This window comes from Ixodes scapularis, unplaced genomic scaffold, assembly GCF_016920785.2.
Source record: "Ixodes scapularis isolate PalLabHiFi unplaced genomic scaffold, ASM1692078v2 PGA_scaffold12__126_contigs__length_90152505, whole genome shotgun sequence".
NCBI classification, from domain to species: Eukaryota; Metazoa; Arthropoda; class Arachnida; order Ixodida; family Ixodidae; genus Ixodes; species Ixodes scapularis.
The window spans coordinates 3,173,528-3,199,314 of NW_024609838.1; the positions used below are offsets into that span (position 1 = coordinate 3,173,528).

General features: G+C 49.5%; 1 protein-coding gene across 7 annotated transcripts in view; it reads left to right on the forward strand.

Annotated features, from left to right (window-relative positions):
- The first annotated feature begins 673 nt into the window (after positions 1 to 673).
- The window catches only part of LOC115312030 (nuclear factor 1 B-type), a 34,473-nt gene continuing 9,359 nt past the window's right edge, over positions 674 to 25,787 (forward strand). Inside the window, exons 1-12 of one of the 7 annotated variants that reach the window (XM_029970911.4) lie at positions 1,177 to 1,748; positions 4,160 to 4,280; positions 4,504 to 4,659; positions 6,330 to 6,705; positions 11,796 to 11,852; positions 13,688 to 13,753; positions 13,992 to 14,072; positions 16,244 to 16,522; positions 20,434 to 20,523; positions 21,828 to 21,920; positions 23,543 to 23,715; positions 24,907 to 25,027. In XM_029970911.4, the coding sequence (XP_029826771.1) occupies positions 4,215 to 4,280; positions 4,504 to 4,659; positions 6,330 to 6,705; positions 11,796 to 11,852; positions 13,688 to 13,753; positions 13,992 to 14,072; positions 16,244 to 16,522; positions 20,434 to 20,523; positions 21,828 to 21,920; positions 23,543 to 23,715; positions 24,907 to 25,027 (1,558 nt within the window). In that variant the 5' untranslated portion in view covers positions 1,177 to 1,748; positions 4,160 to 4,214. Of the gene's footprint in view, positions 1,749 to 4,159; positions 4,281 to 4,503; positions 4,660 to 6,329; positions 6,706 to 11,795; positions 11,853 to 13,687; positions 13,754 to 13,991; positions 14,073 to 16,243; positions 16,523 to 20,433; positions 20,524 to 21,827; positions 21,921 to 23,542; positions 23,716 to 24,906; positions 25,028 to 25,787 lie in introns of all 7 variants that reach the window. The other 6 variants (XM_029970913.4, XM_029970912.4, XM_029970914.4 and 3 more) reach the window with 6 other exon arrangements.

Below are 25,787 nucleotides of genomic sequence, written 5' to 3' on the forward strand. Positions count from 1 at the left end.
TCTTTTTCTTTTATGGGTGCTTCGAACGTTAAACCTTCCCACGAATATGGCACCGTATGACCCCGTTCCTATAGTGCGACTTGCAGCCACTCAAGCAAGCAGTCGTCAAGGGGGGGCTGGGGGTCTTTGCGGCTCCCGCATCTTCGTAATGAGCTGCCGTCAACGGGACCGACAGATCTCCGATTCCATTCAGCTGTCCCCGAGTAACATGATGAATGGCCGCAACGCCTCCGTGCCTCCTTGGGGGAAAAAAAGAAAGCAGCGGGCGGAAATGCCAGAGTCCCTGCGGCGAACGCCGGTGGATGCGTCGTCGCCTAGGTGTGCTCTGCTGGTAGGTACTACAAGCGGCGACGACCTGCCCATAGCGACTCCGGGCAGCGGGCGCCGAGCGGGCACGCTATTTTGAGCGCAAGTCCCTCCGCGGGCGAACGACCGAGTCGACAACTTCAACCCCGAACTTAGCCCGAACGAGCTCCCGGCCACAGTTCTCCCGGCCTCCGCACAAGAGCGCGCACGCACTTCGTGCAACCTCGGGGAAAAAAAAAAAAAAAACGTTAGCAGGTAATTTGTTACGCCGATAAAAGAGCGAAATAGCGTAATTTTCCCATACGCACGAGAGGGCCAACCAATGGCTATCGTCCGGTTGAAGCCGCGCATGCGCGTTGGCGCGCTCGTACGGTGCGCGACCGCAGGCGGTCGGAGACGGTGGACGAAAATTCCTTCGGTATTTCGAGCGAATCCTGTCGCAATGTTCTCGGTGAGCGTCACCACCGTCCGAATCATTCGCCCTTGTGGGCTCGCCGGCTCGCCCCGAGACGAGGGTAACCGCGATGCTAGCTATCCCGGTAAAAATCGCAACATGAGCCATTTTTGTCATTTTCTGAGGGGGAGAGCAGCCGCGCCGCGCCGCGCCGCCGCTGCCGCTGCCGCCGCTGCCGCCGAACCAAAAAAAAAAAAAAAGGAAGAAAAAAAGACGCGCGACAAAAGAGGGGGTGGCGGGGAAAGCTTGGCTCATAAAGCTCGACCGCGCGCGGCGACTCACGTGGCGCAAGCTCCGCCCCCACGCGACGTCAGAGTGACGTTTCTGACGTCACGAACCACTCTCGCTTCCATTGGTCGCGGGCCGAGATGATTGACGAGTGCAACCGGGCTGCGCTCCTCCCCCGCCGTCCTCGCACACCCAGAGACCTACTGCAGCGACTGCTGCGATTATTTTCTCGTACTACGCCACAGTCCAAATCCGCATTGATTTTTGGCGCAGGTGTTTTTTTTTTTCTTTCTTTCTTCGCTCTCCCACGTTTGTTTGTTTTGGGCACCCGCTGAGTTGCTCTTCATCCTCTGCCATCATCTGTTCCTCCGTCGGACGCTGCGTCGCTGACTCCCTGGGATCGATAGGACGTTTTTTTTTTTTTCCTTGTCCTCGTTCGTTTTTCTTTACTCTCCTACGCCGGTTACCCCCTACCACCCTCTCACTCCCTCCTCAACGCCCGTCCTGCCGCTCGGTTTACGCTCTGTTCTTTGTATATCTATATACTCTAAACCCGGAAGGAGCGCGTGTGCGTATTTTCTGTGATAACAGCACAACAGTCGGCGGCCAAAGTGGCCGGCTCCCCGAGCACTTTTTTTTTTCAAGTTTTAAGTCTCATTTGCGTGTACCTTTCTGCCGTCCCAATCGGTGAACGCTGTGCCCCCGAAAGGATGCTACTTCGGCCGAAAACGTCCGGTCCTGTCGGACCCCACTGAGCATGGTGAGTGGGATCCCTTTCTCTAACGGGACAGCCGCGTGCTCTTGCCCCCCTCTTGCTCGCGTTTGACCCTCCCGAGAGACCGGTGCGACGGAGCTGGCGAGCGCGCCGTGCCACTGGCGAAAACTGGCACGCGCCCGTGGGCCGGCCTCGTTCTCTGGGCAGAAGCCAGGGAAAAGCGGCGGCGCACAGTCTCCCGCTGGCCCTTCCCGAAAAGCGGCGCGGGCGTGACCGTTCGGTCGGTCCCGTCGAAGCGCTAGGCCTAAACTCCGGCCCGCTAGGCTTAAGACCCGCGCTGCCGCGGTGCCCTTGGCTGGCTCGTTCGCTCGCTCGGGTACCGGTAGTCCGAGGAACGTTTCCCGTTTTGGATCGTGCCCCGAGGCTGTATTCTGCTTGGAGCCGCTGTTGCCCCGCACTTTAATTGTCGGTTCTTCGCGCACCGTGGAGATCTTTGTAGGAAATGCAGCATCAGACCCCCCTATTTTTTTTTTTTTTTTTTTTTTTTTTTTTTTTTCTGCGCTTTGAAAGGAGCTTGAGTTACTGCATGTGTGTTCTTGGGTGCTCGAGGGGGTGGGGGGTGTCCGATTTCGTGTGCTGCGCTTCTCTGGCGCCGACTACGCGCTGTGCAAAACAGCTGGACTGGGGATCGGGTTGTGCCGTTCGGCGGGCTGCGTGCTTTTGCTCGCAGTTTCGGGGAGTTTGTGGCTAACCGCGCGAGACTTGAGCTCGGAGTCTGAACCGCGGTTGGCCCGCGAGCTGCCAGCTCGGTTGGATCGCGCTTAGCGGTGCGACGACATGCGTACGCCCGTTTGCCCCGCGGCGGTGGTGGTGGCCGAACGGAGCTCGGAGTCTCAACCGCGGTTGGCCGGCGAGCTGCCGCCTCGGTCCGATCGCGCTTAGCCGTGGAACGACTGCGTACGCCCGTTTGCCCCGCGGCGGTGGCGGCCCAACGGACGTCGTAAATCGCGTGCCGGCGGCGGGAGCGTGCCATAAAGCATGGCAGCGGGCTATTGTCGGGCGCTTTGCACGCCTTCCCAGCCCAAGTCGCCTCGCTGGCTGGCAGCGGCGGGCACCCCGGTTATGTCAGAGTGCTCGCCTTGAAAAGGAAAGCAAAAAAGAAAAGGCGCGCTGGCCGTGTGTGTGGCTTCCTTGCGGCGAGCGACCTTGCACGCTTTGCGGCCGCCGGAACGCGGACGGAGGAGTGCTAGCGCGGAAGAGCGGCTCCAAGGTGAGCCATCGTCATGGGCGAACGTGTCCCGAGGGCGCGCTCCCAAAAGGGAACGGGCTCGATCAAGGCCGGCCAGTTTGCCGCACTGTCCTTGTGTAATGTGGCATCCTTGGAGGCGCAGTTTATTCTCCGCGAGAACCGCGCGCTGCCGTCGCCGTCGTCGCCTGCTTCCGCCCCGTGGACCGCCGATGCGGACCGACATCGCGTCTCGCAGCCATGAGGTAAGCGGCCGCGACCGCGGCTCGGACCCCCGCGCGCGCCGCGGGTCCTCCGCGCATGACGCATCGCGCGCAGCTTGCGTTGCTTTCCCTGGAAGCACGGACGAGTCGCTTCGGTCCCGGACAGCGGCGGCTATTTGGAGTCGCCCAGGAGGCTCCGAAATTAGAGGGCCCCGTGACGCGCCCCGAAATAGACCCCACCGCGAGAAGCCGAGGCCCGGGTTCCCCTGTCCTCGCCTCGCGAGCGAGTGTGCGCGCCGCGGCGCGCGAGGAACCGCGGCTCGCCAACCTTGAAGAAAAAAAATAGAGGGCCGGTGTCGGAGTTCGCGGCCTTTGGCAGCGGCAGCCAGCGGCCGTCATTCCCGCACGCGAGCGAAAGCCCGCGATCCCCGACGTTGGCCAGCGCTTCCGCGTTCAGGATTCGCCGGCCGCTTCCGCCCTTGACATTGCCTCCGGGGTCGGTGCGCCGCGGCCCGTAACCCCGCGGGACGGGGGCGCTGGGGGCTTCCCCTTTATCTCGGCATGGACAGCGTGCGATGCTTGTTTTGTTATCACCGCCGCTACTACGACGCACCGTCGCGGGACGCCCGCGTCCCGTGTCTTGCAAAGCGCTCGTCCCATGTGAGTAGCGTGTGTGCTGCGGATCGGTGCGCGTTGCCCCCCGGACCGCGAGTTGGGAAGAGGGGGGAGGCTTGAGCGGCGGTTCCCCCCGCCTTCCTTCCTTGCTGAGAGGAGGGTCCTGCCAGGGCCAAGGTGGCTGTCGACCGCGCACGGCCCCCGCGGCAGCGTCCACTGTTTGCAAGCAGCTCTGTGCGCAGCGCGCGGGAGGACCTTGACGCCGTTATCGGCGTCGGCCTTGGCGCAGATCGCGTAATCGTGCCCGTTACGCGGTCCGACCACGGCCACTGCCGCTGCCGCCGCGCTCGTCGTTCCTGCTGCTGCTCGCTGATCGGCGTCGTGTCTCGCAGGCGTCGTGGCGGAGGGCCCTCTTCGTGGTACTGCCTGCCCAGCGGCTTGCAGCCGATGGTGGCCTGCGGAATACCGGCCAGCTGTAGCCTTCCCCAGCTCTCACGGGACTGCATGCCTTTGGTACGTAACACACACACACAACAGCGCCGCGCGAGCGAGGGTGAGCTCTCAAGGTTCCCGGGCGGAGAAGAGCGCGCGCTTCCGGTCGCACCAAGGTTGTCCGCCTGTGACGCGGCATGTTACGTCACGGCCGCTCACCTTGGCCGACCCCCCCCCCTTCTTGCCCCCCTCCCCCTCCCCCAAATTCACTGACCAGCCCCCCTTTTCTTTTTGCTTCCTTCAGGATGAATTCCATCCATTCATTGAGGCCCTCTTGCCTCATGTGAAGGCCTTCTCCTACACCTGGTTCAACCTCCAGGCCGCCAAGCGAAAGCACTTCAAGAAGCACGAGAAGCGCATGAGCCTCGATGAGGAGCGCCGGTGCAAGGAAGAGCTTCAGGTGGGTGGGAGGGGCCAGAGGCAGACTTGGGCGTGGGGCCGTCCCCAAGAGGCCCCGCCCCCATCTGGAGGCGGGGCTTCTGGTTTGACCTGGTTGGCGACAGTCCTTGCATTTGGGCCCAGCTGGGGTTGTGACCCTTAGTAAGTTGAGAGAAAGCAATCGGAATGATAGTCTGATTAACTGAAATTTTTGCACTTAGGTATCCGTTGTCGAGGGTCAAATGAAAAATTAAGTACTCCCCCCGGGTGATGAGGGGCTTCCGTTTTCTTTGCTGTGGATTAAGGAGCCTGGGAAAGGGGGTGGAAAGATGCGTGCTCTATTTTCTCTCTAGAGCTTAGCACCGACCGTGGTGCAATCATAAGAGTAGGGCAAAGCTCATTTTTGCTTTCTCTCCACTCCTTAATCTTCGTGAGACTACTTTTAAGCGGCAGCAGGACGCATGCATGCCGCCTGGTTAGTGTGAGACGGGCTACAAAGTCCCAAGATGACGTATGAGGTGTAAAATTTTGAGTTCCGTGCAACCTTTTTTGCAGCTACCGTAAAATACCAAGCATGTGCCCACGTCAGAATGAGTGCCCATCCGCTACTTTACATGTTAAAACTGAGCAAACCGCCTATCAAGTGTTCAGCCCAGACTTCTCAGCCCACCTAGCCAACCGAGCCTTCTCAGCCGCTTCTCCGAGCACTCTGGTGCAAAGCAGTGAAGCCCACACTATCGTGTGTCCTTTCTGCATTTTTGCTCCTGGACGTAACAAGTGCCCATTCCAAGAATTTGTTTTCAAGATTATATCTGGGCTGGCACTGACTCTCGGCATTTTGTCCTACTTCAAAGTATCAAAAGTGATTTGGACCTAGGACGGGGGCAGGGAAAGGGCCAATATGTGATAGGTTGGTTCAGATGTGTCTGATGGAGTGTGTTGCACATAAAATGAGAGGGGACTCGACGTCTCAGATCTGCATATATATTTTTGCGGCTTTTTACTCTTCATCCTTTCACCGTGGGCTTGAAATAATTCTGCCAGTATTATAGGCCACCATTTCTCCTAGATAGTGCGTAGATCTGATCTCGCAAATATTGCAAAACCTTCAGTCTAGTTATGCGCTGGTAGAAAGTGTTCCAGGGTTACGTGATGGACGGCACTATTGTGTCAGTGTGTTCTCTTGTGAGCAGTCAGTCAGTCGTAACACAACACTAAACACAAGTGCATCAACCAGCCTTGTACGAAAGTGCTGAGACGGGGGTAATAACCCGTTTACTCCTAAGCTGACAGATATAATTATCGATATATAATTATCGATTTTTGTTTTTATTTTCTTACAATTTGCTTATCCGCCTCTGCCAAGAAAAGGGGGGTAGGGCCTAGTCAAGCCAACGTGTGTTGACTTTTTGCCCATACCCCTGCCGTCTACATATAGACAAAATAAACTGATTCTGAAATAGACTTACGGCTGACCAAACGAGCACGCAGCTTCCACTGCATTGTCAGCTTGGAGGTGGGGGCATAGAAACTGAATGGAGCCCATAAAGAGCCTGGAACAGAGGTCGACAAAGGTTCCCAAGGGGTCGATAGCCACGATAACCATGACCTAACCAGCCGGTGACTGACCGAAAAAGAGTTTTCTGGAAGCCACGAAAATAAACGAGGGGCCGTCGATGGCGCCGCTTGCAGGGGGAGCGTCCCGAGGTGAAGCAGAAGTGGGCCTCCCGGCTTCTGGGCAAGCTCCGCAAGGACATCACCCAGGAGTGCAGGGAGGACTTTGTGCTGGGCATCACGGGCAAGAAGCGGGCCACCTGCGTGCTCAGCAACCCGGACCAGAAGGGCAAAATGCGGCGCATCGACTGCCTCCGCCAGGCGGACAAGGTCTGGCGTCTGGACCTGGTCATGGTCATCCTCTTCAAGGCCATCCCCCTCGAGAGCACCGACGGGGAGCGGCTCGAGAAGTCACCCGACTGCCACCACCCGAGCCTCTGTGTCAACCCCTTCCACATCAACGTGTCCGTCCGCGAGTTGGACCTCTACCTGGCCAACTTCATACTCAGCCACGGTGAGCCCCTGTGTCCTCTCGCGGCCTCCGTTAGCAGACACGGCGCGATCGCCGTTAGCAGATGGCATGACCGACGTTAGCAGACAGTGCCTGGAACGTGTCTTTGGCTGGTGTGTTTAGCATCCTACCCTTCCGATACATCGAAGGGCTGTCGGATGTCACGACCCTGGCGATTGGCACTAGAAGTACCGGGAAAAAGTATGAGCCAACGCGAGTGTCGCTGTTGTCGTGTGGTCCCAACTCGTGGCTGCCCAAACGTCCGTCGACTGTCAAGCTGGAGAGCGACCCGCAGCAGAACAGGTGTCCGCCACATCCTCCAACGCTGCTGTGACACCAGAAGGATTGTGGCTGGTGACACTGTGCGGTACCATCTAGAAGACGAGACCTGCACCTTACCCCCCAGACATCATCGCTGCCTCGGTTTCCGTCGACCATCTGACTGCAGAGCGATCCGCAGCAGAAGAGGCGTCTGCTGCCACTGCCATGCCACCTCCGGGATCGTAGCAGGCAACAACCTGACACTTTAATGATGTCATCTCGCGAAAATCGAGGGACCACTTTTGATGACGCAGTAAGCACACCAGTTGGAGATGCGTTCCAGGCACCATATATTTAGGCATGCTTCAGGCGGTGCAATTTCGGGGTTGCTGGCGAGCTGTTCCCTATAATTCCTTAGATCCGCTCGCTGCAATGCAAATCGGTGGGATCGAGTCTGGCTCGGAACGAGCTGGCGACTCCAACAGCTCGGAGACGTTTGATGCGGCCACAGCCAACGAGAAACCCTATATTTTTGCGTGGCCCCCTCTCTGTGATAATAATAATGATGACTGAACGGGGTTTAACTTTGTTTTGGTTTGAAATTTATTGTCTTCTCGACTAAAGGATTTCAGGGAGATCAGTTAGTATTTTCAGTGCCATTTAAAGATAAAAAAAAATAAAAATAGTATTAATGTGTTACTGTATGTCTAAATAGTGCAAGAAAATTACCATTTCAATTATGATGATGGCAAAATGTAGCAATTTGAGGTTTTGCTGTTAGCGTTGCAACGTCAAGATGCTGGAAAAAATTGGTTATTCTGAAGTGGGCCTTAGCAGATAGTGAGTGCAGGGCAGATTGACACTTCGATGAGAGAGAGAGAGTTATGTGCCTTATTGAGATGTATGTGTCTGCAACAGACTGGGCACTGCAACTTGTCTGAGCGGACCATAAAACAATCTCTACTGGGCGTTGTCGAGCGACATTCAGTCGTGAAGAAAGGCGTATGAATGAGCCAATGAACTTTTCAATGCAGTGAAACTTTTCGCAAATGTGTCTTTAGGCGGTGCATTTATTATAACTGGTAGCAGCGTGCAAAAACACAAGGACAAAGGGAGGAATTTTCAAGACGAGATTTTCGAATTTCTTGACTGTAGGTCTGTGAGAATAAAATGCAAGAAAAGAAAAATGTGATATTCCTATGCACAAGGAGAAAGCCAGAAACAAACTGTGTGGTTTGTTGCTGCTACTCAGAGATAGTGCCACACAGATTTGGATCTGTTTTAGAGTGTGCATCTCAAGGAAGCTTTGAAGTTTTTGTTTTGTGCAACACCATCTGCGAGGACTAGCACCAACCGGTCGGTTTGTTACTGCTTTTCCCCCGTGCGTAGAAATAGCGTGTTTTTCTAGCATTTTTTGTTTTCTAGGAACCTACGTTAACCCTTCGACGGTCGAGTCTTTCCCAAAATATGTTTCCTGGTGGTTAGGTTTTGTCTCTGACGGAGTAGTATAAAGAAAGGCTCAATGCACAGGTCTTTTCTTAGTTATCTTGCAAGAGCATTCACGGTGGTTGCAGCTGTTCAGGGTTACAAGCACCGAATCGAAAATATTAGAGGCGAAGAGCTGTCACATTTCTTCTGTTCGGTTTTCACATTGGCACACCTGCTTCCGCAACATTCCGGCGGTGCAGTTCCAGGTTCCGAATTGGAGGTGCTTTACAGAACTTCCTCGTCGGATAGTGAGCCCTCATCCTCTGAACTCATTTCTAACTAGCGTTAAAAGTCTGAATCGAAAGACCCAATGCTCCAGTTGCCACTATGCCAGAGCAGCCGATTTGGGAAGCGACCATATCACGTGTATCACATGCATGGGGCATATTTCAACATTATAAATAGCCCCAGCAGAGCGTAACAGTTTGCAATGATAACGTTTGTAGTTCACCAAAATTATAAGAAATAGCAACACGTCCTGCGATGCTCGCGGTTTTGTGATTAGGCAAGCAAATGCGTAATCGCCACCGTATGTGTTTGGCAACGACTGTCAAGGGGTGAACAAACTAATACTGCTAATAATAATAATAAGGGATAATCTTTATTTGAAGTGCCGAAAAGCAAACACAATGTTCTGTAGATTGGTGCACTTCCACAAAAACACCACAAGGAACAAATGTGTACAGTATCGCACTGAAGACACACTAATGCAAATATAGTACAAAACACGAAAATATAAATGTTAAACGCACCTGAGCGACCAACTTTGCGACGAGTTTATTGGCGCTCCGTTTATTGACCTATTTGTACGGCTTTTTTTAAAGACCGAATATCGTTTCAGAACGCCCAGTAGACCTTGACTTTATTGTTCGTAGACTACATAACCGGCACAGCAAATACAGAGCATGTGGCAGTTTTTCCTGTAATGACCTAGTCTGCACATTAAACATAAAAAGGGACCAGATTGTTATCTCCTCACCCAATTCAGAAGAGATTGGTTACTTGCACGTAATGCGGAGCGCAAGTTCGTCTGCTTCTTTTGCAGGGGTTGTGGTGATGTCAGAATGCCGAGCTCTGATTGGAGGATAGTGTAGACCTCAAAGCAAGCAGCCTCGAGGTCTACCCACTATCCTTCCAAACGGAGCCAATCGAAGCTCGGCGTTCTGACGTTACCGCAGCCCCTGCTCGAGGAGCAGACGAACTTGCACTACGCATAACGGGGGGATGTGATGATTCAGGTAATTGGCAGCTGTAGTGCCGCAAAATCCCAATATGGAGCATGTAGGGGCATTCACAGAAGTTGTTGTCATGGTTCTTTCTTGATTACTACGCTTCTGGTTACAAACAGCCAAATTTAAATTTAGCCTCATCTCATTGAATCGCAATATTTATAAAACACTAATTTAAAAAAAAAAAAAAAGAAAAGTTATTTTATGGTCATAAATGTCACCAGACCGTTGCATGGGGTCGTCTAGAATATGCATACGCTTTTGATCTTTGCTTTACAACCGGCCATTGGTATATTATGAAGACTTGGTTGCTGGTTATGCTATGCTACCTTGACGAAGTTTGTACCCTAAATTTTGTCAAATTTATGTGCTTATTGTGACAAACAGTCTGTGACAGGTTAGGAGGGAACTGGAAGTGGAAGAATGTTTGAACAACTCAAGTTATTCTTGTATCAATGCTACAAATGTCATCATTGTGTGATTATCCGCAACTTTTTAATAATAATAATGATGATGTGTCTCAAATATGCTTGCTCAAAGCTTTTGCTCTGGTCACTTTTTTGATGATAATAAGGGGTGGGAGAGCTATCAAGGAGCAGATGGAATCACAAGTAGAGATCTAGATGCAAAGTGCAGATGACTATACAATTAGGTATACTACACAAATTTTCAAATACTCGCATACTATCGTACTCTTAAAAGTATTCCAGTGTACTCAAGCTAGATTGCCAATTGGTGTAACAAAAAGATGATGCAAGGGTCTAAAAAGGTGTCAAAGCTCAATGTATTTAAGTCAGTTCTGTCTTATTTCTTCTAAATTATAAAAAAAAAAAAAAAAAAAAAAAAGATCTTTCAGCCTTTTTACTCTGGGGAAGAAGGAAGGCTAGTGAAGCTGAACTATGGTGGGAATGAAGTAATGGCTGGCCGCAAGCCAGAGTGGAAAGGCTCGAAAGTTTGCTGCCCTCTATGAGCGACGACTGCAACCAGACAACCGGCAAGCCGGTTGTATGGTTGCCGTTGTCGCTCATAGGTGGCGGTAGCTGTCCGGCAAGTTGTGTCGAGATTTATTTGTCCACGGACACGAAACTGGGGAAACTGGCCCTTAACAGCTCCGCTGTAAAAAAAAAGTAATTATGTAATTCCTAAGTTTACTTCACAAAAGGCTGTAATTATATGAATGAAGTTGATTCAGGGTATAGGGGTGATATCAACATAGGTTGCACAAACCGACTTTCTTTTTTTGTATATTAAATTTATTTTCTATTTATATTTGTAAGTGCAGATAGGAAAAAAATAACATTTTAAACCGATCCTCTGTTTCATTTGTTAGCCAAAGTTTGAATCTCACTGTTTTACTTTGTTTCAGAGTACAAATGAAAAAGGTTATGTCATGGTTTTTGTTTTGAATGAAAACATAAACAGGAGATATGACTGATGCTCCCGGAGAAGCTTAAATAAAACAGAATAAAATAAAAATAAACAAAACCACTGCACAAGCTGTAATGCCGGGTTTACAATAGAGTTTACTCTGAATAAATCGTGCAGTTTGAGTACAAAAAATACGGTTTCATTTTCTTCTAAAATACATAATAGTGACTGCCCCTATAACACATGAATGAATTGCTGTGCCACTTCCTTGAACACTTTGTGGTGAGGCTTAAAGTATACACCATGCATATGACCCCCCGTGTTCATTATCCTGGGAGCAATATTCTTGTGCCGACCTCCTTGCACTGCCTTCCGAGTCTTAAAAATTTCTGAAAATTAGGTTCTGAGGTTTTCTTCCTTGTTCTTTTTTCAATGTGTATTTTGCTGGTTAAGTTAAATACTAAAATTGTGAACGTGAACTCCCTTTTTGTCAAGTGTGAAAATTGAGAAACTGATATTTGCTATTTTAGATTGACCATCTACCTTAGATGCCGTAGGCCTCAAAAATATGCTGCTACGTATGCCGAAAAGTTCCAGTCCACTTAATTGTTTCGAAATAATTTCTTGGTGCGGCAGCTGAATTGATGGATGAGATACTTGCATAAAAGGGAAACCCAGTTGTGAACCAGTCGGTCGAACTTTACGAGGAGATTTATTAGAATTGACATGAGCTGGCTCGTTTTTCAGATGCACTAAGCGGAATCCGGGACAGTGTCTGCGACAACGAGAAAGAAGACGACGGAGGTGAGCTGACTCGAAGCCCTTTCTAGTTTCCCATCTTTAGAGCTCGAAATCCTTAGTGGCCAGGGGTCCGAGTTGCTCTACAGTCGGCGACAGGTTGAGAATGAAGTACTTTTCCTTTTGCGTGTCCCTGTCTTTCGCGCTAACTGTTTTCGAGATGTTTCATTAACTAGGCCAGCAACTTTTACTGTTTTAAGAACGCAGTAGAAGCTCTGCCGTTCGCACAAGCTTTCTGTCTTCGATTACACTTTATCATCTCGTGAGCATGCGCAGCGAAAGCATGAAGGCAATGAATATGTGTTGGAGGCAGAGCTTCTACAGCAATGTTAACTTGTCACTGACTGTAGGATCATGACGGGTCAACGTAAGAGGATTTGCATGAAAATGTGCACTAGCTCGTGGGGTAGTGACACCTTCTCAGAGATGTGGGGTGACAGCTCTGGTTTTGATCTATATGAAAAAAAAATTCTGTGAGGAATGGGAAAAAAGAAAGAAAGAAAACAGTAACAGCATGTTTTTTTATGATTGGTTTTAACGTCTTTTTATTAGGAGATCAACAAACGGCATAACTGAAATCAGGATGGCAGTAACAGCATTTTCTTCTGCAACAGTAATTGGAATTTTGTTAAAACGCCCGAGACTGGGTGAGAAAACCTCGAAACAATGAAAGGTAAAGGAGGTAGGGAAAGAAGTCAGTTGGACGACATCTCAAACTTGGCTAATACATTCATTCAGTAAACCTCTTACATGCACTTTGAGACCAAGGTCATCACATTGGTTTCACATTTTTTTTCTTTGTTGTGGTGGTTGGCGACAACCTTGGTTTCAAAGTGTATGTAAGAGGTTTACTGAATAAACATATTAGTTTTGGTTTGAGACGTCGTCTGACTGACTTCTCTCCCTGTCTCTTCTAGTTTTGGTTGTTTCAGGATTTTCTCACCCAGTCTCGGGTGTCTTAAGAAAATGGTAAACTTACACCAGCTCGCCTGTGCCCTCACTGAGTTTTCAGTAATTGGGAATTCCCTTTTTGGGTTTGGAGTGATTTCGGAGCACTTTTTCGTTGGCACCTTCCCGGGCGCGCTAGAGCGCTCTCGCGTCTACCACAATAAAGGTGCGAGCGCGGAGTGCTTTCATACCTCTCCATATCCGCCGAGGGAAATCCACATAAAATTGTGAGTAAAGAAATCTGTCCGTTCAAAAGATTCCGCAGTAAAACAGCAATGGGAAGGGTTTTTATTTTTAATGCTTGATATGTGAAGTCTGTTTTTGCAATCCATTGCTTCGTTAAAACGGTTAGTGAGTTCTGTCGTAGTCGCCTAATTTTTTTATTGCTGGGCTAGCTGAGCGTCTCTCCCGTAGGGAACTTGACTCTGCAGGGTTTCATCGTAGAACTCCAGCTGTTCTAAAGCTGACATGTTAGCAGACTTTGAACGAGCGTTCCAACATACGAGTCGGCGAGATGAAAGAGCAAAGTTGCACTCACACTGCCAATGCATCGTACAAAAGGCAGTCTGGAGACAGCGTCTGAGGCGGGTTCCTTGTATGACGGTCACATGGGTCGTACAAAAACACTGTCTGCGGTTGGAGCATGCACAGGTATGAAGCAAACATGCTTCGAACATGCGCGACGCGTGTCTGCAGGACGTCACGCCTGCGGGGAACGCCATGTCTTTCGCACGATGTATGAGCAATGAGGCCATGGCTTGAAGGATGCTAAGAATGACGCAAGAGTGTCATCAGGTCACGCCGACTGAAAGACAATTAACAGATCAGTCGTGACCGCTCTCTTCATTTTCCGGGGAATGTCGTCGCCCTAACGTGCCGCGCTTCCACTTCAGGTGATGCCACCAGCATACTCGCAACGGGCGTCTTCACGTCGGCCGAACTCTACCGACTCTCGAAAGGTGAATATCGTGAGGCCAGTTTTCTCGAGAACACCCCCACATAAGAACAGTCCCCTACGACGTACGGCCAGCCGAAAACGAGGGGGCCGTACCACGGGGGGAACTGGGGGGGGACACACACACACACACACGAGGCATGGTGTGGAGGGTAGGAATCCCCCTATCTTTTGTCTAGGGGCCGTGACAAATGCCCTACCGCCCCCCCTCGTTGTTTTCCTCTCTCCCTCGTTCTTTGCAGCCAAGTGTCTCTCTGAAATGAAGGAAGATTTCCTGGAGCGACAAACAATGGCCTTTGTGTTTGACAGCTCCAGAAGCAGTGGTAAGGGAAGGTTTGATTGGCCCTCGCCCTCCTGCGTACCTCTCCCCCCCCCCACTCGTAAATTGTCGCATGGAGGACGGTCCCTTGCCCGTTAGACGCTGCGGCGGCACCCGCAACCTCTTTTGCGGGCCCGCCGCGTATTGCACCGACGCGGGCTTTTCTGCGCACCCGGTGGGGTTCTGGTTTTGCGGACGACTGGTGGTTGCACTTTCCCGCCCGCTATTTTCTTTTTTGTTTCGTCTCCACGGTCATGTTGTGACCTCACATCTTTTATTTTACTTTTGTTCGTGCTTTTTTTTTGTGTGTGTGTTTGTGTGAATGCATTGCACCTGGGTGTGTTAAAAATCCAGTCCCAGTGGGGTGTTGGTTGCATCGGCTGTGGCTTTGGATCAACACAAAATCAAATTGCGTTTCGGCTGGGTTTTTTTCTTTTCTTTCTTTGTTGGGGGGGAGGGTTTTTGGTTTGAGGCTTTTAATGTTGTGCATCCGTCGGCGTGGAGCGATCGGTGCGCCGTTCGTCTTGCTTGTTGCCCGAGAAGCACCTCGAGCCGGGCCCACTTGACGCAGCAGTTTGTGCATCCTCTTTTTCTTTCTTATGCTTGTGGTTGGATGTGGAGTTCCATGTGTACGCCACTCTAAAGCGACCATGCATTTAACGCGGGAATGGTTGCCCAGAGCGCTGTGGAGAAACAGCAAGCCAGAGGTTAAAGTGGACACTGTTCTGTGCTTGATAATTATTTTAAGTGTCACTATTCAGTACTCTAATGTCAGTATAGATCTTAAAAACATGAATAACAAAATGGAACATCGGAATGACTAGACAAGGCAAACTGTTTTGCATCCAGTGTCACGATAGCCTCGCAAGTAATGAGTCGTCATAGTTCACTGTACTATGTACTATTATTGATACATAGTGATTGTAGTGATAGTGAAAATTTTGTTTGATGAAGTTGACTAAAGTTTCACACATCAGTAGAATTCCGCTTTTTTGGTGTTCATTTTTTTTTTTTTTTTTGAAATTGGGGTATTTTTTGGGAAGGTTATTTTTTTTCCTACAGATTCGTTTTTTTTTTTTGTGTAAATTGGTTTTGACTTTACCAATTTACACAAAAAACACTAAGTTTGTAGGAGAAAATTTAACCCCCTAAAAAATGCCCCCAATTCTGAGAGGAAAAAAAAAAACCCACTAAAAACGCGAAACCATACACATCGGCAATGTGTTCAACAATACTGGAGGTATGGCTGGTTCACTATAGATGGCATTGGCATTGTCAGAATTGGCTTTGGCATATGTAGCTAGTATTACCAGCTGCTGAACACTTTGGGAGTACTCTTGGCTCCCCCACAGCTCCATGCAATTCACAAAATAGTTTTGGGAAGAAGTAAACAAATGAAACATACAAAAGCAATGCTTTTGTCCAAACTATTCCCAAGCATATTTCATACTGAGAAATATTTCCGTAAAATTGGCACCCAAACATAGCAAGGTAGATGCTTCATTCGTGGAAGTGTATTCTAGGGTTCCCTTTTACCCAGCGAAATTAGAAAGTCCAGCTTCGTGTCCACACTATACTGCATTAAAACTTCAAACAGCTAGAATTGCACAGCGACGTTTTGTCAGCTTCGAGGGAAAATTGTCGCTTGCTAGGTTGTCCAATGCAGCAACTCTGTGGGAGTCACCTTCCTATGCCCTGATAAAGCGTGCCTCTTCACCCTGCGCTGCATGGTGCAACCGGACTAAAGGCCGATTCAGACGTCAACATCCGAGTGCGCTGCCAGCGTCGCATTGCACAGACCTTGGTTGCCATAACAACCTTCTCGTTGCAAGCACCCACGAAGCCGCAGTCACACATGAAACACGGCGTTTGCCGCAGACACGACAACAGAAGTATCTGGAGACGCGCCTCGGGCACGTTTGAACACGTCTGCAGACAGTTTTTGCACGATGGACGAAACGGGACCTTCGTACGAGTAAGAAAACACGTCAGACCGTCTTTTGTCCGACTTACGCGCGGCCGCGGCTCAAGCGGTTGTAACGCAGTCGGCCGCATCCGGACGCCAACGTCCAAACCAGCCCGAATGCTTTGTAATAGTTGCAACATTGAAGCCGTCCATGTTGCTAGTTTCTGCTTAACCGACAGTTGGCGGTTCCTTCCGCCACCGGGCAACAGGTTCGGTGCTGCAGCCGTCCAACGGGGGCGGTCACCAGCCGCTGCAGACGGTCAAGCTGGAGCCTCCGTCGACCTACTACAGCTACGCGTCTCCCCCGGATCCACTGGCGGGCGTAGCCGGACCGACTCTCCGGCCCCCGACGGGCAGTCCTCCGTCGGAGCCGCGCTCCAAGCGGATCCGGAGGGTCTCCTCCATGGAGGACGAGGGTCCGCCGGACAAGGACGTCGCTCACTTCTACGCTCACCACGGATCCGCCGCCTGGCCGGACGTCGATCACGGTGAGCGGCGGCGATCGCGGCGACGCTGTTTTCGTGGATGCGCCTAGCCGGCTTAAACTGCGCGCTTCGGAATGTCGTGGCGGCCTTTTGCGGAGCCAGAGGTTGTTCTCTCGGTTTGAGATTGTTCTTCTCACCGTCTGCTTGAATTTTTGATAGTCACCGACTTGCCTCAAAATTGGTTAAACATATTATTAGATGCACCTGAGCTGGTAAGCTGAATCGTAAGTCACGGTATTATTGTTTAGCAAAACGATTGAAGTTTCAAATGTGCTACGAGAGGCTTAGAGGTTCCGCTAGCAACACTGAAAACGTGATGACAGATGTCATCACGTTTTCGTGATGAGTTACGAGAGCGTGGTGGGTTACGAAATTGCATAGAGTAAGCAAATTGGTGAAGGAAAGAAATTATACTTTTGGTTCTTAACTTCTAGGTTAGGTGGCGCAAGCTACCACCCGATATAAAAGGTACAGCCGTTAATCCGTCCATCCATCCATGTTGTAATGCAGGGCAATATAGGGCCATCAGAGATTTTTCCTGACGGGTTACAAGAAATTTGATGGCTTGAAATGAATGCTGGTTAAGTTTGCACCAGCAAAACAAGAAAACGTGTAAATACCATGTTGTTTAGAGTGCCTGCTCGACTTGCAAGTTATACAATGCATGACGTCGCCCCACCGGAGATGGAGAGTGTACAAAAATTCAAACGGTTGTTTTGACATCGCTCTTATTTGTTGCTCTCCCAATAGCTAGTGCGAATTCAGCAAAAAAGAATAGCATGCTGAGAACAGTGAAGCCTGGGTGTTCCAAAAATATGTTTAGATTGGGTAGCTCAGAAAAACGCCGGAGCTCCCCTTTATGAGGGCCCTAAAGCGGCTTTTGCAGTCATCCTTTTGTGGCGCATATTTGATTTAGGCACTTGACAGGTTTCTGTTGAATATTCACATTGGAGTCTTTATACCTTGGCTACGGAAAAGAGGCAGCAAGAAGACAAAAACTAAAATTTTGCTTCTCAATGGCCGTCACCACAGTCGCCCCCAAAGAAAAGGCAAAGAAAGGATAAGTTGGGATCGAACTCTGTCAATTTATTCGAAAGCATTGCTCGAGGGTGCATGTAGACAATTTTCTATGCACAGTTCAACAAAATGGCGGACAAGTATGCCATTCGTGGCCAAAATAGTGTTGTCGGCCATGTGCAGTTGCTGCGACCTGAAAATCTAGTCGGCCATTAAAATTACCGCCTGAATTGCACGCTCATTTACAAATAGGGAGCTACGGGACAGGTAGCTAGTCGCGGCTCTTTAGATATGGAGAGTCTGAATGTGCCGAGAAACCTTAGGATTCTGCCTTCGAAACAACTTTGATGCTCTGCACTCCTTTTTTTCTTTTTTGTGCATGGCTATGCATGAAATTCTGCGCAGAGAGAGACAAGTAACTCACTCTGGCCGGTGCAGCAGATGCAATAGCTGGCGGCTGGCTGCCCTGGCATTGCGGCTGTACATTCTTTCGCGATTGCCCACTAACGCTCGTGCTGAAGTGCGCCTGGTAATAGCCTACCAAAGTTTCTCCGACGTAACATTTAATATTAAATTCAGTCAAGATAAAAAAGAAAATTAAATTGTATTTTTTCAGAGAAATACACAATGCGCAAAAGAAAGACCTAGAGCAAGTAAACTAGAAGCAGACAGGGAGGTGCTTGTCATGCCCGATCCCTTTTAACTTGTCTAGAGTCTTTTTGTGCGTTACTCCCCACTCGCCCACATCGCTACGTTAGTTAAATTAAACGTTGAATTAATATGAAGTATGTAGACAAATTAATCTGTCTCAGAAAAAGAAAAAGAGCAATAAGGTAGGAACTATCTAGCCTTGGCAAGCTTGTTTTGCGTCTGGAGCGTATAAAAATGTTTGAATCGAGCGCAGTGTATTTGATGAGATGTGCTCCGTCTATGAGTACTGTATTTATTTGAATACAAGTCTACCTTTCTTTTCGAAAATGTTGTCAAAAATTAAGGGTCGACTTATGATCGTGACTAAAGAATTTCGACCTCCATTCGTCACCAAATTTCGCTATCCTTTCGAGGGCATGGAGCTATCGAGTCAGCGAGCTAGTGACCAAGTGGCGTCGTCGTAGAGCTGCGCCGCTTCTTGTTTCAGAAAGCTTTTGGTACACGAAAACAACCGAAACAGCAGCAGCCGGTGGACCGCCCACCGTGGCCGCCACTTGCGAGCATCCCTCGGGCATCGGGTTTTGCACCTGTCCGCGGCCAGAGCCGCTCATGCGTGTCCCTTAAAGCCCCTGTATCTTGGGAAGAGTGGCGCCATTCTTTGAACAAGCCACTGCGCACACTATTGGCCAGTCGTCACGTGACATCCTGCTTTCGGTTTTGGACTTCCAATCGCCATTACTTTCCCAGGCTGCTGCTACGCCGCAGCTAACAGGCTGCCGCACCCGTGGAAAAGTCGGCCGAAGAGCCTTTCGGTGTTCCTTCTGGTACGGAAAATGAACCTCGGAAGATCTTTCTTCCCCGAATCGGTTGAAAAGATTTTAGCCCGATGGGAGCTGCAAAATTATGCGACGTAGGTGCTCTGTACGAAGCTCGCCAGAATGCAGAAGGATAGCTGTTGAGAGCGAGCTCTGCACTCCATTCCACCGTAAGTGCGAGCGATGGAATAGCGATCACAACGCTGCCAACTTGGCATGCACGGATGCCCGTGCCGTGGAAGAAGCGTCATTCAAAACGACCTGCTCCTGCTCGTGCTTGGAGCGTCGGCATTGGTCCCACTTACGGGTGCGTGCGAATTTGCGGAGTACGCTCGCTCGTCAAGTGTGACGTACGTGCTCATGCACCATGCTTTGTTTTGCACAAAGTTCATAAGGTTGCAATGCTCTCGTGGCTGCGGACGCGAGCATGTGGATAAATCTATACCAGAGGTGGCCGAGCCGCATGCGGCTCTTCACGTGTTAAAGTGCGGCTTGCGGCTCCCTCCCCTAACCCCCCCCCCCCCTCACACACACACAGATACACACAGACCCGCCTCCCTCCCGGTCACACGAGCACTTCCCCAAAAAGAGAAATGGAATGCGTTTTAAATCGAAAGACAAGTAGCGGTTTGGTAGTCTTGAGCTACTGCTACCGTACGTACAGTAGGACTGCTTTTGACTCTGATAGATTGAAAGTAGTTTGAGTTTCGTTTATTGCTCTAAACAAAATCCCCCCCCCCCCCCCCCGGCATTGCGGCTCTTAGGCCGGGTCAGTCTGGCCACCCCTGATCTATACCTTGATTCAACATAAGTGCGAATGAAGCCAGTGTGACAAGCAGCAGTATGCTTTCTCTCCACACATTAAAAATAAGTTGTGAATTACTGTAAACGACTTAATTTTCGGGGGCTCAAATTTTTGCAAATCGGGTGTTGTTGCTCGCGCCTTTTGGCCTTCCGTCGCTTCGCCCATCTACATCTTCTTTCGTTTCTTGTTGTCGTCACTTTGCAACGGTGTCAGTGAGGTATTGCTGCGAATTGGTCAGGATGTGTACAAAGCTGACGAAGCTTCCGATGACGATAACATATCGAGAAGTTGTCACAATGATTAAGTTTTTGGCATTGCGCTGTGATTTAGGTGGGGGCGCTGTAAATAAAGGTTTGTTTCTTTTGCCAAAACTTCCCTCTGTTCTCTAAAAAAAAAAGAAAAAAAAAAGGTCGACCTATTTTTGAAATAACTTTTTTTTTTTTATTCTCGGCGAGTTTATTATAAAGGCATCAATCGATATTTGTGGTCGACTTATTTTCGAGTAAATATGGTAGTTACTAGTGTGACGTCGGAGGCTGGGGCGCTCTTTGACGGTTGTGCAAAAAACTAAAGTGCAATTTAGGCTTATCCTGTGCTTCCCTGTCGGATTTCTCCCGAAAATTCAGACGCTGAAGGACAACAAAACAGACTTGACAATCTGGATCTCCTGCAACATCATCACTCCAATGCCTTCGATGCCAGATTAGTGACATGCAGTAGGTATTAGTGTCATTTCGGGTGCCGGCGTGTCCGTGCAGATTGCGTTTGCTTGTATTTAACAACCCATCACTCAGTTGGAGCATATTTGTAGCCTGCCGCACTCCGAGAGAACTGTTATCAATTCCAGCAATTGTGGCGAAGGAGATCTCGTAATCATGTCCAAGCTAGACAGTTTGGAGAATCCACTTTCTACAGTATACATCTCCCTGAACTCGCCAAAGAGACTGTCTAGATACACTGTTAAATAGCGTGTTTTAGTACCTTGTATATATACTAAGTACATATACTAAGTATGTATGTGTATAATGTAGAGATGCAAAAATGTTTACGACATTCGGTTCGTGGTTGAGAATTTTGTTTGGGGTGAACTTTGAAAAGATAGTACACCTGTGCTTGCATGGCTGCCATAAACTTTTCCTTGAGTTCCGAAGCTGCTGAACCCTTTTAGTGCCTTAAATTTTCTTGTTTGTCTGTATTCCATTTAGTAGTTTTTGGATACCTTAGAATAGTAGCTCCTTTAGATGGCGTGCCTGTGCATGCTCTAAAAGTTAAGGCACCTTAAGAAGGTGCGACCCAGTGCCTGCAGCTTTCGGAGGAGTTAAAACAAAGTAGACATCAGAGGATGATCAGACTTGGCCTTAGCTCTGCAAAGGCTAAAGGGACACTGAATCAACTTTCAGATTTCATGTTACTAAGCCATGGCAGGATCATTCCAGACGGTGCTTAACGAGTCGTGACAAAAGCGGACGACTCCTTGCCCAACGAATCGATCGCATCGTCCCTCTTTCTTGTTCTTTCTCTTTCCCTGACCTTTGACAGAAGTTTCAGTTTAGGTGGCAGCTGCCGACTTAATTTATGAAGTAGTTGTCTTGGAAATTCTAGGAAAAGTTGGGTGGTAGGTTGCGCCCTCGGGAGGCGAGTAACGTCCACCGTAACTAAGCAAATTACTTTGATCGGTCTTCGGTGTCCCTTTAACCGCGCTCCTATAGTTGCTGAAAGAATGAGAATGGCAGGGAGGGAGTCACTGAAAGGATGAGAACAGCCAAAGCACGGCGAATGGCAATGAGCAGGTGCGGGAGGCAGGGCACTCGAAAGAGGCGCATTGCCGTTTTCACTCTGTCGGCAACCGTTACGTCATGGCCAACGCACGGCTTCCACCATCTGCTCGAGCAGCAGAGACTAACCTCCGAACAGAGGTCGTTTCCCGCAAACGCGTGGCCTTTCTTTCGCGAGGTTGGCCAGGGAAGCGCCGCTTTATCGGGATCTCGGTGGGAACGTGGCAGTGTGCTTGTGTTTGCAGGGCAGCTTCCGCTACACACAAAAATAAAGATGGAGAACGCACCCCCCTTCCCACTGGGGCGCGGGGACCTGAAGCCCCCCCCGACACACCCCAGTGAGTACACAAAAACCGAAAGTAAAAAAAAAAAGTTCTCTCTGTGATTCGGATATGCTTAAACGAATCTGTTTCTCCTTCTCCTTCTTCTCTGGAGCTGGCGCGTCTCTGTCCCGTCTGCCTTCTCGGCACAGCTCGTGCTTGCTGCACACTCTCGGGTGCGGAGCTCGGCCTAACGCACCGCGGTAGCGAGCGGGGAGGAAGGATTTGTCGTAATACGGTCGCAACCGTATTGTCCAGCGCATAGCGTTTCCACAAAGTTGGGGGTGTTGGTCAGCCAGTTCGGTTGCTCTGAGGCAGAGTGCCGGCCTACACCCCCCGGTGGTGGGTTTGAATCCCGGTCGAGTGCCCGCAATCTGACGGAGGCCTTTTGCGGAGAAGGTGTAGCCGAAGTTTCGGTTGTACGTGAAAGTGTACCCCGGGCTGTCGAAAGTAATCTTCAGTCCTCCGCTGCGACGTGTCAGATGTTTTCCTTTGGTTTATCACGTGAAACACCCAAATTCGATTTGGAGTGTTGACCGCATTGATCCCGAGGGCTATGGAGAAGTTTGATGGAAGAACCACCGCCGCCCTTGAAAGCAAACCTAGGGAGGGATACTTTTTTTCCTTTCATGGTAGCCGCAGGCAGGTTAGCTGAATCCGTATCCAGCCCGAATGTCGCTTTTGTACTCCTTGTAATTCATCTCCTCCCCCGAAGATCCAAAAATGGGTGGCTTTTTCTTCTTAGTTGAAGACTGCAGAGAGGAGAAGAAAATGCTGAGAAATATTTTGCAGGCCTGCTCCCGAACACTGCAACATAACGGCCCTGCATGCTTCGGACTGCCAAAACTGAAGGGAATCCTACGACTGAGACGGCAGAATCGTGATAGTGGTTCAGCCTGCACTGACAGCATGCTTTCCACGGTTGCATAGTATTGTCTTCTTGCTTGAGCTTTGGGGCTGATCTCTTCCTGCTTTTGCCTCCAATTCCTCTTCCTGGCTTCTTTCTTTCTTCTCTAGTTCAGACGTCTCGCCTGTTTGTCGTTTGCTTCACTGCAAAGGTTGCTGTTGTGCATGCCTTACCATTGCTGCTCTACCGTTTCCAGCGTGACATTCCACGAGATTGTCTTTTTGTTTTGGCAGGCTTTCATTTTGGTTTCGTTTCTTTTCCTTTTTTAATTAAACAAGGTTTAGGTAGACCTGGTTCCTTTGCTTTAAGTTTAGAGCGGCTCTTAAGCCTGCTTTTAACAAGTTACTTCACGCTAAGTTGGGTTAGATGTGATAGTTTATACTACGATAGGTTAAGTCTAGTTAGGTTAGGCTAAGCTAATTTAGGTTAGGTATGTTCAGGCTAAGGTAAGTTAGGCCAGGTTTGTTAAGGCTAGGATAGGTTAGGAATTCAGGCTAGGTTGGGTTAGTTTGGAATAAGAGTTTAGTCAACGCTAAGCTAGATTAGGTTAAGTTACCTCAGGCTATGCTGAGTTGGGTTAGTGCAGTCAAGGTTAGATTTAGCCGAGTTTATGTCAGGCCAGACAGCTTGTCAAACCTTGTGCATACTGTGTTCCTGAGAAACTTTGGAGCAGACTGAAAAGCAGGGCGTCCTTGCCCCCCTTGCAACCGAGCTGTTTCTCTTCTGGGAACAGGGGTTCCGGGGGGGCCCCAGGGGAGCCCCCTGGGCATGGCAGGCCAGCTCCCGGCAGGGTCGGGGTCGTACTACATCCACCCCGCGGGGAAGTACCAGGAGAACGGGGACACCTTCTCGGACTTTGTGAACCTGGTCTGTCAGGAGGCTCACAACACGGGCTCCAGTTCACAGGTGAGGCACGCCCGCCGCAGCGAGTCGCCACGGTGCCATCGCCCGGAGGCGGGAGACGAGGCGCAGCTTGGCGAAGTGCTGCGCGTCGGAAATGAAGGCTCGCAAACTTAGTTGCATCTAGTTACAATTACCCCTTGGAGTGCCGGGTTTTTTTTCCGCATGTCGATCACAGTCTAGTGATCGACATGCATGTGTATTTATCAATGACACACTGAACTATGGGCCCAGAGCTAATTAATGTCTGTATGCCTTCAAGCTAGCATATTTTTCTCAAATTGTACTTTTCGAAACACGATATTACGCAAAGTAGCACCTCGGCCTTGCTCCCTGTGGTCACTGTTTTTGAGTGGCTTTAACCAACATTTTTTTTTATATTCAAAGCTGGAACCTCTTACTTAGTTAATTACTAAATTAGTTCATTAGTAATTCTTAGATCTCGGTGTTTGCCGTAAAGTGCGAGGTTGAATGACATCGGTTCGCTTTTCTGGAACAACGAAGTAGCAACCCAAGACTGAAGTCTCCTAAACAAAACTTTCCACGTGCCATGAACAAGTGTTATTATGAGATGAAATATTCTTCTACACGTAAGAGTAAAATCGGCCAAACAGTTGGGAAAGGTAGGGAGTGAATCAAAACTGAAACCTGCATGGGGGCGTGCCCAAGTACACTCGGGTGTGGCACTCAAAGGGTTAAAGTGCCGTACAAACACATACATGCGAAACGTGACACGCCGAGCTTACACGGAAAATTTGGAGGCCGAACTTATATGTACAGCCGCGTCCAATCGATTTGGAATGTTTTCGAGTGCATGTTTTGCGGACCAGACTTTTTGGGAGCCTGTGTTCATGCTTTGACACGAACTACGGCAACTAAAGTCACTGGATCAGTAATGCCAAGCTCCCTGTATGGTCGCCATTTCGGTTTGCGGAACAGACGGTTTCTCCGTGACCCCTCCATTCTTGGGGAGTCAATCCGAATTCCCGGTGACAGTTTGCTTTATAAAGACATTTCTTGAACACCGAGATTTTGTCATCCACACACCGGCAAGACAAGTGATGGCGGTGCAAAGACACTGCCATCGCATCCGCGCACAGTGGCTTTGGTTGTGGGCTTTCGGCGTTTCGTGCTCGGTCGTGTTCCGCGTTTCTGCGTGGACATGTCCTTGAGCCGCACTCTCCGTCTCACCTCTAGCCCAGCCCCGACTCCGGAGTGCGAAGTCCCTCGAAGCTGGCCCAGTTTTACTCCAGCTCCATGCTGCCACCTCCGCCCCCAGCCCCGATGGCACGACCAGTAGCCATCATCCGATCCACGGGTGAGCCAGTTTTGTCCGGCTCGGGATGAAGGAAAGACACCGTAGTAAGCGGGGCTTTCAGTTTTAATACGGAATGCGTCTTGTTTCCATCTAGAGTGTTAGGAAATGGTGTCACGCAGGTTCCCTCCCTTAGGTTACGTGATCATGTAAGATACATGGTCACATGACCACTGTAGTTGTCGTGTGAAAGTTGTGCAAATATTAGAAACTTTCAAATACTGAAGTGAATAACACCATATTTGATTTGAATAGAATACAGCTATTTGGCAACTTCGGTTATCTTCGAAGTATTTCGAAGTTTGAAATGCTGCAAAACATACCTTAATTCAGACTAAAAAAACAAAACAAAAAAAAAAAACAAAAAAATCTAACGAAAACAGTTTGCATGCGTTCCCCGTCATCTTTCACATGTTTTCTTTTTTTCTTTGAAGACAGCTGGATCGAACGGTGCCTACACCACCATGCCGTACAATGAATCAAACAATTTCGTAATGCACCCATTGTTTACACGCGTTCAACACGTTTGTATGCCATGGGCAGCCGGAAACCCCGAAATCATGTCTAGAATGTGTCGTGCATCGTGGTCCTGCCATGGACAACTTTCCCGGGAAACTGAAATGTTCATATTAATGAGGCACAACTGTATTGAAATAAGAGATTGCATGGGCGAGCTGGCAAACGATCATGGTAGGAAGCTCTTCAGGCCTTGTAAAGTTTATCCTTTTACTTCTCTTTGTGTTCCCCAGTCTCAAGGGTTCTC